This window comes from Candoia aspera, chromosome 6 (assembly GCF_035149785.1).
Source record: "Candoia aspera isolate rCanAsp1 chromosome 6, rCanAsp1.hap2, whole genome shotgun sequence".
NCBI lineage: Eukaryota > Metazoa > Chordata > Lepidosauria > Squamata > Boidae > Candoia > Candoia aspera.
Window position 1 is genome coordinate 21,955,996 of NC_086158.1, and position 13,785 is coordinate 21,969,780.

At 32.5% G+C, this 13,785-nt stretch overlaps 1 protein-coding gene across 1 annotated transcript in view; it reads right to left on the reverse strand.

Annotated features, from left to right (window-relative positions):
* Positions 1-364: 364 nt before the first annotated feature.
* The window catches only part of RSRC1 (arginine and serine rich coiled-coil 1), a 194,331-nt gene continuing 180,910 nt past the window's right edge, over positions 365-13,785 (reverse strand). The window contains exons 8-10 of the mRNA XM_063306512.1: positions 6,871-6,977; positions 5,428-5,574; positions 365-3,805 (exon numbers count right to left, since the gene is read on the reverse strand). Of these exons, the coding sequence (XP_063162582.1) occupies positions 3,713-3,805; positions 5,428-5,574; positions 6,871-6,977 (347 nt within the window). The 3' untranslated portion in view covers positions 365-3,712. The remainder of the gene's footprint in view (positions 3,806-5,427; positions 5,575-6,870; positions 6,978-13,785) is intronic.

Consider the following 13,785-nt stretch of genomic DNA (forward strand, 5'->3'; position numbering starts at 1 on the left):
GAGGCTATCATCATTATCCTTTTTTAATCCAAAACAAAAAGTGAAATGCATTAGAAATATATCTAGTGCAAATTGTCTTTAAGTTAATAGGATGTGCCATAGCAGATCTCATTCACCTGAGATTGTTGTAAGCAAAAATTCCTAATGAATTATAGGACTTGCCAACAGTCCATCCATCCATTTATATTATGTGTTTAATCCAAAAAGCTCAGGAATAACCTTGATTCCACAAAGGTAAATGGAAGACATTGGCTAGGTTTGTGTATTTTGCTAAGGTATATAATACAGCATATTCAGTTTGGGCTTAGTTTTATTTGTGAATCTAATCATTAATTAATTCACATAATATGAAATCATGAAAAAATGAAAGTGTTTCATTCCAATTTAATCAACAAGGTCATTTTATAAGTAGAACTGCAAATTCACATGATTTACCATAAATTAATAATTGCATACCAGATGGAGGGACTCAATTACAGCAGTTGGAAGACCTGAAGGACCAGGTTGGGGACATCATCCTGGAGAAGATAAATATGGTTGCTAAGAGTCAACACTGACTTGATGGCACATAATCAACCATCAATATTTGTATACAGGTCACTAAATTACATTCACTTATTTATTTCAAATATTTATTTCATACCTATAAACCAAACTTTCCCAGGCAGCATAGAAAACACTATTTAACACTATTTAACCAATGACAAACTATGAGCTCTTTGCATTCCTATGAAAGGAGGATATTTCATTAGTGAAACAGAATGAGATTTGAAAGTGATTTTTTTAAAAAAATACAGAATATGAAGGCACATAAGCCTGTTTAAGTAGGCAAAGTTCCAGTATATCTGATAAAAACCAGCAATCATAAATCAATGCTATTTTACAAATGTTCTTTGCAACTTAAATAATAGCTGTTTTCACTGGTGTAACTATGAATTGATTTCAAATGTTTTTGTTTTCCAAGGATAAACCCTGTAGATTAAGTAATAAGTACTAGCAATGTTATATTACAATCTAATGTGTTCTGAGAAGCTAAAAGCAAGCATGCTAAAGATTGCATTGCTGGATGCCATCTTCTGGTTTAAGACAGAATTAACAGAGTAAGCAGAATCCATATACCAACATCAGAAATACCTTTTGATAGCTATACCAGATGGGGCAGAAAATCTTTGAGACCTTAATGCTCTTATCAATCTTTAAATAAGATATAATGAAGTTTGCCCCATTCCACATCTAAAAAAAATGTTAACTGGCAAAAAATGAGATATACTAATGCAGGACTGGTAATGTTCTATCTTGCAGCAGATGCATTAGAGTGGTTAGACATTGCTGAGTCTTTCACATATAAGAAGTCCAACAAAGAGAATTAAAAAAGAGAGTAAATACAGTTTGGTTTTCAAATTATAGTGTGCAGAAGTTTACAGGTTTGCAGAAGACTGGTGAGGGTGGTCACTAAGCAGTCCAGAGTCCAGAAGTCTAAGAATTCAAATCAGTTTGGATTTTCAGAACATGAATGATAGATTAAGTTGTAGGAGTATGCATGGATGTCAAAAATAACCTCATTATCTGAAAACAACTCAGATGTAGTATTCAACTTGGAAACAATCCATGCATCATAATTCTACATATGGGCTTGTACCACACCTAACATAAGGCTTTAATATCTAAGTTTTTGTTTGGTTTGCTAAATAAGGAGCAAACTCTTAGATCAATCAGAAACAGTTGTAATCTTCATTTTGATTTATGATTCATATTATACTGGCTATTGCAGTTAGTTATTGCATATTGACTAGATTTTAATAACTTTCTGAAGTTTTCAACTGATAGAAGATACTTTAATATGCAGCACTAATTTGTTGCTTTGAAATTTTTATTCAGTGTTATAATGCTTGTAAATCTCTTCTTTTTTGGTTTCTCTTGCTTTCTGTTTTTCTTCTTGACTATGTCTTTAAATGTCTTAAGATCTGGATTAGAAAAAAATGAGTCTAACATGTAGCAAGCACGGTACAATAAAAAAAATCTTGTTTCATTGTCACTATTAATTCTTTATTTATTCAGAATAAAATCCATGAGATTGTTGGAGCAAGTCACATGCTGGCTGGGGAATTCTGGGAGTTGAAGTCTACACATCTTAAAGCTGCCAAGGTTGAGAATGGTATAGACCATAGACCAAGTGTGAGGGGTTTTTTTTCTCTTTGTTGCAAGGGAGATTTTATTATACAAAAAATACAATTCTTACTTAACATTTATGACACCTACTTACCAATGTGTCTATTTCTATATGTGCAAGGTGTCCACTTCTAAGGATTCTTACTGACAGTTCCTATGAGTTTTCATAAACTCCTTTCTCTCTTTTTCACCTTCTCATTACAGGCAGGCTTGACTTGCCTACACTCTTAGCCCTGTACTTGGCCGCACTCTTAGCTGTTACTGTGGGGGGAACTGAGTTATAGCCACCTTTGCTTTGTTGCTGGCTGGCGTTTTAGGATTTCCAAGCCACATACCAATTTCTCTCCTATTGCTGCAGGGACTTTAGCATCTCACAGCCTTTCAATCTCTTCTGGGAGTGGAAAGGTTTGTTACCAGGTCCTTTTTCCTGTGACCTTCCCTTCTCCTTATAAATACTCTTAGCAACGTATCTATGTATGTATGTAAGCATAGAGTACTTATGATTCTGGACTTACACTGATGAATTACCCAATTTTCCTCTTATTTCTTCAGCTTTTTACTCATCTTTCATGTAAGAAAGAACACATTTGAAGGGATGAAACAAAGTATGGCAATATGATGCTTTGAGAATGAATGCCCTTTATGTTCACCAATACATGGGAAAATAAAAAGCTCTAGTCAAATGCTTAGATGTTGTCTAGGAAGATTAGAACTGCAAAGTCTGCGCTCTTCCTCCTTCCCCCCAGCATATTTGCAGCATATTTGTTTCTTTTCCATGTCCATGTAGCAACTGAGTATCTTAAAATCATGTAGCATCTTCTGATGAGGAATCAGGCTTTCTCTTTTTTACCTTAGTGGATATAATTACTTTTTTATAAACCTTGCATATGTCTTCTGCTGAATACCATACTGATAGTATTCAGTGCCAGATTTTGCAGAATCTGGTGACAACAAATAAGGCTTTTTCCCCCGTTTGCATTCTACTTGAAGTATATCTACAGAACAACCCACTGAACATGAATTTTAAAAGTGTTTATATATAATCATTTGTATAACTAAATCTCATCTGCAGAATCTCACTTCTCATACAACTGCTTCCTCATTGTTGTTCAGGGTTAAGGTTAGGGTAGAGATAATCTTTTTCCTTTCTACCCCTCATACATTGTTGGTGCTAAAGTCTCTCACACACAACTGCCAATATGGAGGAACTAGGGAGGAACTGCCATTGGGAGAAGTTGAAGTGCCCTATCAGGTATGAAATAGCATACAGAGCAGTCTGAATCTCAGCCATAACTGGAATACACTAAGAAAATGAACACCATAAAATATGACTACAAATAATTATTTTGTAAACTAACAGTCATTATTCTTTCACTTAATACCTTTAATATGACATAAATCTGTTGGCTGATTCCAGAAGTATGCTTCCTTTCACATTCTCCTCACCCCACCTTCATTCTAGGTAATATTTATATACTTATCCAATTGTATCATGTATTTTATACAATGCAAGACAATGAAATTATGCAAGACAATAATTCACTCAAGCGACAGGACTGCCCATTAGCCTTTCTTGTCGAAGAGCAATCAGCCTTTGGAACCATCTTTCTTCTGCTTCTGCCTTATCAATAAATAACTGCAAGAAAAAGAAGAAGAAAAAAAATAAAGATACAGCATCTCTCTCTCTCTCTCTCTCTCTCCTGAAGACTTTAGGATTTGTAAATATTTGAAATACCCTATGAAATTCATCCCCAGAATACTAGCAAGGAATATATGATGCATTCCAGTGCAATAATCAAACTTAAGTGATTTCAACTTCTATCAACTTCTGGTGTTTTCTGAATCAGACCTTAGGTTAGGAACTTATTTTTAATGCAGAAATCTGTACTAGAACATATTTATGGAGTGCCACTGAGCATTACTGAATAATCAAATTCTGTACCCATACATCAAGAGAAATTTGAGATTTGACATTTCTATTTTTCAATTACTGTCCATATCATGTATCTCCAAAACTTGTAAATAACTCTGCTATGACAAGTGAAAAATGGCTACATAGCAGATCTTTAATTAGAAAAGAAATTCAGGAGAACAGGTACATTCTCAAAAATCTTAGAGTGACCTTCATGTACCTTAATAAAAGCTTTCTATATGAATTACATATGTCTATATTATGTCATACCAGGAACAGTGACTTAAATCCAAGAGAAGTACAAAAGGTCTTACTGAAAATCAATATGCAGCAAGGGCATACTGGATCCTGATATCATAAATGTAAGTTTAGAACACTGATTAACTGTGAAACAGATGTTTCATCTAATCAGGGGTCCACAATCTCAATCCCTGAACATGTACAATTTCCATAGGATCTCCTAAATAGCTATTAAACTGCAACTGTTAATGAGACTGATGGAAAAATATTAAATATATAGGAACCAACCACATTATGTGTTTTCAATTAAATTAAAATTAAAGCAATGATAGTTTTTGTCTTAGAACTAGTCACTTCTTTGTTCGTGCCTTGTCTGTTTTCCACAGTAGAGGCGATGACATAGGATTTATTTATTTATTTTACAAATGTATGTGGTTGCCAATCATGAACAAGCAACTCTGGGTGGCTAACAATATAGAAGTTGTAAGGCAAAAGAGAATTGAAAAAAGAGGTTCCTTGCAGAATTGTCTCACAACACAGAACAGAAAAAGCAAGGTCTTCAAGGCCTTCTAGCAGGCCAACAGGGTCAGGGCCATCCAAATCTCAGGGGGAGGGGATATTGTTACATTGGGCAGGAACCACAATAGAGAAGTCATCCCACATGAGTTCAACTAGATGACACTGTTTTACAGAAGGGACCTGGAGCATGCACACTCTGGTGGGATGGGCAAAAACTATTGGAGACAGGTAGTCCCACAAGTAACCTGGCCTTGTGGCATGCAGGGCTTTAAAAGTGACAACCAGCACCTTGAATTGCATCCAGAAGCTTACCGGGAACTATCTAAATTACTATACTGTTATTTAATCTGAAAATAAAAGTTAAAAAATTACTTTGAAAAATAATCTTATTTATATAGAACATAGCAATTGGACTTCATATTTCATAGTATTGCTCATGCTGTGAATTAGGTCAGGATTTTGTGGAAGCTCTTGAGTATTTTTAAAAAAGAAAACAATACACATATGGATAAACAGATCATATAACCTCATCTCTTTCACTTTTTATACATTATTTTAATCAAAGACTGCCATATTAGCAAGCTTACATTGGGATGGGCAAGTGAGTTTTCATCTTGGTATCTGATCGCAGTAGGAATAATTCCAGGCTTTACTTCTTTTTCAGTAACAGCCAGACCAACATTTGTCACTTCTGTTATTCCAGGATCACTTTTGATATCAGCAGAATCTGTGACCTGAATGTATTCAGAAAACAATCTTTATAGACAAACTAATTCTGCTATGAATCATTTGACAATACCTCTGACTTGTAGCAGACCTGCTAAACTTTTAAAAGATTAACCTGCTGAATCATCAGTTGCCATTCCTGCTTTGTGGCTTTGATCTTTCTTGTCTCTAAGGAAGGGCTTATATTTTTTGTTATAACTGATTAACAGTTGAAGAAGTTCTGTGGATACGAGGGGGATCTGGCTGCAACATCTGTCACCTCATTGATTGCCAGAATTGAAATAAAAGTAAGTAATATATATGCGTACCTCATACATGTATATATGTATCTAGAGTTTTACACAAACATTTCAGTAAAGGATGTGGGAAGGCAAGGGATTGAACAATGTCTGAAAATATGTGCCAAATAATGTGTCAAGAAAACAGCAGGAATTTCTTTTTCCTTTTCCTTTTTAACTTGATTAATATGACATTTTATAGTATACTCCAAAAGTACACTATAAAATGTGTACACCAAAAGTACACCAAAAGTGTGTCTTTCCATAAAGGACATTATTTCTAACATAGGTTAATTTCAGTGAAAAAACCCTCAAAAAGTTCTAATATACTAAAAGAGCTTACCTAACCCACATCCCTATTTCAGATAAAGCTCACTTGTTTTAATTAATTGAAATATTACTCTTATTGTTAATATTCCACTATTTATGAGTCACAGTCCATAGTTGATATTTGGTAGCTTTTTCCTTCATGATTCAACCTTATTCAAGGACTTGGGAATTGTAAAGCTAACGTCTAATTATGTATGAAGTGCCCAACATTGCTGCTGTTTGTAGGTGGGCTGTCGTAAGTTGTTCCAAATCATCATCATCTTTTATACTGCATGATTTTCACACTTGACGTGGATCCATAGAAGCTTATCAATGCCCAGACTATTTTGTTTAATGGCAGCTTCTCACGCCGCCTAGCTTTTTGCTCTCCAGGTAGTTCTGAACTTTGTGGGGCAAATTCTGGGATATCCCAGTTGGAAAAGGAAAATCAAAACCCTTCTTCTGCACACAGAAGCAACCTTGTGTTTGTCTAAAAATATATCTTATTGCAAAATAAAAAGTATGTTTCTCACATTTACATACAGTGACATACAGCAAGTAGAATCTGTAACTGTCTGACTTCAGATGGCATGGGATCAGGATTACTACTAGTACTACTGGTATAAGCAGTCAATGTCAATGACAGTTGCATTAATACATAGCTACACCACAGGATTCACAAGGATCCTACGCAAAGAAAAAATATTGAAAAGTTACCTTTTTGACTTCTTTGCTTGATCTGAATGTCTGTGGAACAAAAGAGTCACTTTCAATTGCTTCAATTTCCTTGACTCGTTTCACTTGCTCAACAAGACTGGCTTGATCTATGGAAAAAGGTACAGTGTCAATATAGTTTAGCATCACTATAAATATTGTGCTGTGCAACATATTCCTAATGTATTCCTTCTGCTAAGAAAACAAAAAACTCTAAGGTATGTAATGGTATTACCAATGAGATCCTATTTTTGTTTCATCCAAGGTTAAAGAATGTGATGACAAAAACCACCACTGACACACAAACAGGATGATCCACAGACCAAAAAACCCCCAACGTATTAAATTTAATTATTAAGCATATACCATCTTCCCTGACCAAATGGTAAATAGTTCACCAGAGGGAGAAAAGGCATCTTCCAAGGTGTTTTTTCAACTGTCCAGTTTAACTTACAATTCTGTAATTTTTTGGTGATAGTTTTTTTGAGATCAGCCAAAGTAGGGGAGATGCTGTTATCTGTTGTGTCTGAAAGTGTCCATATTCATATTGTATTCATGTATGTTATTTTAAAAGTTCCTATGCAACTTTTAAAATAACTTTCCCCAATATTTTAGCAATTGGGAAACATTTGAAGAACTCCAGAGTTAGGATCTTTAAAATACCTTTAAAATTATCTGCTTTTTTCATTACAGATAGAAATGAAATAATAAGGGCAGGAAAAAAAATATACTGAAAGCAACAAAAGATGCATTAGCATAGACTCAAATTTAGGCCAGCAAGTCCAATTCTACACCAAATGTTGTAGGAATTCCATTTACAGCACATACTCTGATTTATTTTATTTATTTCTCAAATTTAGCCACCGCCCATCTCCCTCAAAAGAGGGACTCTGGGAGGTTTACAATAAAATCCAGCACAAAACATAAACATTAAAATCATATAAAACAGTTATCATAAAATACAATAAATAAATAAAATCCAAGAAAGATATAAAATCCAGGCTGGTGGGAGGGACTCTAGGGTGCGAGCCATCCCCAAGAATGGTTATTACTTTCCCGCCCCAGGCGAGACGGCAGATCCAGGTCTTCAGTGCCTTCCAGAAGGTCAGGAGTGAAGGGGCCTGCCTCACCTCCGGGGGCAAGATATTCCGAAAAGCGGGGGCCACCACAGAGAAGGCCCATTTCCTGGACCCTGCCAGATGAAATTCTCTTATGGACGGGGTCCGCAACATGCCCTCTCTGGATGGTCGGGTGGGGTGATGTACATGAGAAACCCAAAGAGAGCTCATCTTATGAGAGAAAGCTCCTTCAAATGACTGGGGTACCTCATTACACACCATGGGAACCCAAGTTTATGAGATACTTGATGGGTTAGGAAAGGTCTATGCACAACCTAAAGGTATGTTGTTGAGATAGAAGCTATGATTCATCATCTAGACATCTCTTAAGCACTTTTCCTAAAAAGTATCAGAACCCAAATACTCTTTAATATGTTCAGCTGATGTGCTAATCAACTCAATCCTTCTAGAGTATTTCATTAATTCATATAAACAATGTTTGCTAATTTGCTTGTTGAGAAGCAGATTGAATTTTTCAGAATATATAATTTAAAGCTGCACTCTGTTAAGTCAAATAATGGAAGAAATATTAACAACCCCTCACTATGCTGTCATATTCTTCAGTTGAAATATATTTGGCACTACAGTTCTGAAGTTATTCAATTATGTGAGCCACAAGAAGTGACTCAGTGTCATTGAGTATTTGTTAAAGTACACCCATTGAACACTGCCTTTACTGTAACAGTGGAAAAGATTTGGGAAAGAATCCACATTAGGTTGGACAAAATAGAAATCCTTGGATAATGAAAATCCATCTTCTTCAGTATTTAATATTTCTTTTTTTTAATGAATCTTTATTAATTTATTTAAATAAACATAAAATTACATACAAACAATAATATCTTACAATACAAAAAAGAGAAAAAAAGAGAAGAAAAAAAAGGGAGGAGGAGAAAAAGAAAAGAGAGAATATATATATATATATATATATATATAAATAAAAGAATAAAATGAAAAATAAATAAATAAATAGAAAGATTTGGGTTTCCAACTTTCTAGACGGTACAGCTTAATATCCTAGCATATTTTTTCCCCCTTAATTCTCTAAATTGCCTTCATTAGTTCTAATAAGAGATTATATAATTAAAATAATTTGCTATTTACATACTATATTAACTTTTTGAGTCCATTCCACATATTTAAAAAAGGGTGTCCAGTCCTTTTGAAAGTCTTCCATATTTTTATCGTTTAGTTGGTCCGTTAGTTTTGCCATTTGTGCCAAGTTTAGGGATTTAAGTATCCATTCTTCCACAGATGGGATTAATTCTTCTTTCCACTTTGCGGCATAAGTAATTCGGGCCGAAGTAATCAAATACAGTAGAAGTTTTCCATAGTTTTTTTCCAAATCTTTGTTCATAAAGCCCAATAAGTAGAATTCCGGTGATTTATCAATGTTTACTGCCAACATTTTGCAAATTATATTATGTATAGATGACCAAAATTTTGTCGCTTTTTTACAGGTCCACCACATATGGTATAAAGTTCCAATTTCTTTTTTACATTTCCAACAAACATTTGACGTATTTTGAAATATTTTCGATAATTTTTCAGGAGTAATATACCACATGTACATTATTTTATAAAGATTTTCTTTTAAATTATAATTTAATGTAAATTTTAATCCCTTAGTCCACATTCTTTCCCAAACATCGTATTCAATATTGTATCCAAATTTTTTCTCCCATTTGTTCATACATTGCTTAATTTGTGCATTTAATATTCTCATTTGTAATAGCATTTTATATGTTTTAGAGATCATGTGGTCATTATTAGCATAGATTTATTCATCCCACCAAGATAGTTTTTTGTAAATTTGTAACTTTTGGCATCTATTTTAAATTGTTCTTTTAATTGAATATATGTAAACCATTGACATGAATATCCTTCATTTTCCAGTTCTTCTCTTGTCTTCATTGTAAATTTGGTGCCTTCAAATTTTATTAAATCCGAATATTTTAGCCACTTATGGTTTCCTATTGTTTCTCGCCTTACAAAAGCTTCTTGTGGGGAAATCCATAGTGGTATTGTCAATGTTAAAATAGATTTATATTTTCCCCAAATTTTAAGAATGGACCGTCTAATACAATGATTATTAAATGCTTTATTTACTTTCAATTTGTTATACCATAAGAAGCCATGCCATCCAAATTTTAAATCATGTCCTTCTAAATTTAGTAATCCATTCTTTTAACCATAATAGACCACATGCCTCATAATATAACCTGAAATCAGGAAGACCCAAGCCTCCTCTTTCCTTATCTTCTTGTAGTAATTTGAATTTAATTCTTGTTCTTTTCCCTTGCCAAATAAATTTTGAAAGATCTTTTTGCCATAATTTAAATTTTTTATCAGTTATAAATATTGGAATGGTTTGAAATAAAAATAGGATCTTCGGCAAAATATTCAACTTAATTGCAGAGATTCGTCCCATAAGTGATAAGTTTAATTTTTCCCACCTCAATAAATCTTTTTTAATTTCCTTCCATATTTTAACATAATTATTTTGAAATAAATCACTAGTTTTGGCTGAAATCTCTATCGCTAGATATCTAACTTTTTTAACACTATTAAATCCTGATTTAATTTCTAATACATTCTGATTATTTTGTGGCATATTTAAATTTATCATCTTTGTTTTTTGATTATTTATTTTAAAACCAGCTAATTCTCCATATTCTTGTAGTGTCTTTAATAAGTAATCAATTGATATTAACGGGTTTTGTAAAGTGATAACTAAATCATCCACAAAGGCTCTTAATTTATATGTTTCTTGTTTAATCTTTATCCCTTCAATTTGATGATCCTTTCTGATAGCTTCTGTTAGAACCTCCAATACCAATATAAATAATAAAGGAGATAGCGGACAACCTTGCCTTGTTCCTTTTTCTGTTTGACATTCTTGTGTTATCTCTTCGTTAATCACAATTCTGGCTTTTTGAAATGTATAAATTGATTTTATTGCTTTTATAAATATGTTGCCAAAATCCATCAATTCTAAAGTCTTAAGCATAAAATTCCAGTTTAGGTTGTCAAAAGCTTTTTCAGCATCTAAAAATAACAACATAATCTGTTTTTCATTATGAAATTGAGCATACTCTATTATATTTAAAACCGTCCTTATATTGTTTTTTATATATCTTTGGGGTAAAAAACCATTTTGGTCATAATTAATTATTTCTTGAAGTATTGTTTTTAGTCTTTCAGTTAGAATTAAAGTAAATATTTTATAGTCATTGTTTAATAATGAAATAGGTCTATAATTTTTACATAGTGACGGGTCTTGTTTTTCTTTTGGGATTACTATGATATTTGCCTCTGACCAAGATTTTGGTATAACAGAATCGCATTCATTAAATCTTTAAGTGGTAACAAAATTTGATCTTGAAAATATTTATAATAACCTGCTGTAAATTCGTCTGGACCTGGAACTTTGCCTGTTTTCAATTTTCTAATTGCCTCTATAATTTCCTGGGTTGTGATGGGATTGTTAATTAATACGTTTTGGTCTTTAGTTAATTTCTTTAAATTTTGTTTTAATAAATAGTTTTTCAATTTTATCAATTGAAATTTCTTGTTTCTTATATAGGTTTGTAAAGAAATTATGAAATGCTTTTTAATTTTTTCATTGTCGACTAATTCTTTCCCATTTTCTCAAATTTTAGTAATAATTTTTTTTCCTTTCCTTTTCTTAATTTGTATGCTAACCATTTTCCAGCTTTATTAGCATATTCAAAATTTCTTTGTTTAATATATCTCAATTTTCTTTCAATTTCATCTGTTGTGAGTATTTTTAATTGCTGCTGTAAAATTTTTATTTGATGATTTATACCTTCATCTGATGGCCTTATTTGAAGATTTTTTTTTTTTTTTTAATTTGATCAAGAACTGTTTGAATTTTTTGTTGTGTTTTCCTCTTTAAGCAACTATTTAAATACATAAAATATCCTCTCATATATGCCTTGCTAGTATCCCATACTGTCCCAATAGTCACTTCATTATTTAAATTCCATTCAAAGAATTCTTTTAATTTCTTCTGGCAATCTTCTACAAGTTCTTTGTTTCTCAACAAGGTTTCATTTAATCTCCACCTATAACTTTTTGGGTGGAGTTTTATAACCAATTGAACTGGATTATGGTCTGAGAAGGATCGGGGGAGAATTGATACATTTAAAATTTTATTTGCCAAATTTTTAGATAACCATATCATATCGATCCTGGAGAATGATTTGAATCTGTCTCAATAAAATGTATAATCTCTAGCCGTACCGTTTTTATATCTCCAGGCATCTACAATAGCCAAATTTTCTGACATATCAAAAAAAGATTGGGGCAGTTTTCCTTGATTTTTTTTTAATTTGTTGTTCAGATTTTCTGTCAATAATTGGTAAGGTAACTCCATTCCAATCTCCCATCATAATCCAATTGTTATAGGATAATTCGGAAAGTTCATTTGATAAATTTTGATAGAATTTATTCTGATTATCATTAGGGGCATATACTCCAACCAATATTGCTTTAGAATTTTGTAGTTCTAATTCTATTATTAAATATCTCCCATTTTTATAATCACTTATTAATTTAGGATTTAGATGGGGCTTTACATATATTACAATTCCATTTTTTTTTTCATTTGCTGCTATAAATTCATTTCCTAATTTGTTATTTACCAGATATTTACTATCTTTTTTCGCAATATGAGTTTCTTGAAAACATATAATATCTTGTTTTAATTTGTATAAATAGTGAAAAACTTTCTTCCTTTTAGCTGGGGTATTGGCTCCATTTATATTTCAGGAAAGGCATTTTAGTTCACTCATTGGAGAGGAGTATTGCAATTTCTTTAGAACTTGAAGCTAGTTCCTCTGCACTTTGTTCCTCTGTATTTAAACGTTTCACTTTACTTTCTTTACTTTCTAGCCTTTCCCTTCTATCTGTTTCTGGTTCTAAATCTTTCTTATATTTTCTGAGAAATTCCTGAGCCTTAAAAATAGTGTTGTTTATATCTTTGTTGTTGGAATGTGACACTAACTCCTTCCAATACTTCCCACCAAAAGGGGATTTTATTTCGTTTAAGGACTTCAGTGAGAAAGAAATAGTCTCTTCTTTTTTTTAATATTCTCAGTGGTATGTCTTTCAATATCATAATCTCCTCTCCTTTGATATTAATTTTTTCCCCAAAGGAGGCCTGTATTATCAATTCTTTTGTCTTTTTCCTAGCAAATTCAATTATTATATCTCTTGGTTTCCGGTTAGTTTTTACATATTTCGAGTTAACTCTGAACATTTTTTCTATATCTTCTTCTATCCTTTCTTCCTCCCATTCAATTAAACTTGCAAGCATTTGAACCACTATTTCTCTTATTTCTGCCTCTTTTTTTTCAGGTACACCTCTAAGTCTAACACAATGTTCTTTTTCTTTTAACTCTAACACAGTTAATCGGTCTAATTCTATAACATTCTCTACTTCTAATTTCTCCACTCTTTCTCTTACCTCTTGAATGTCTGCTTTTATTCTTTTGTCCACTGTCTCTAACTTATGATCTAACCTTTTTTCAAATTCATCTATTTTCTCCTCTAATAATTGCGTTAAATTTTGAGTAATATTTTGGATTGTTTTTTGCGTAAAATCTTCAAACATGGCTTTCAGCCACTCTCCTTCCCTGGCTTCTGAGCTATTCTGTCTCCTTGTATTCATTTTGTTCTTATAGAAATCTTTATTTACTTATCTTAATCACTACACCTAATGTTATATTTATCTATATAAAGCAATGTATAATATTTATATCAAAACATACAGAGT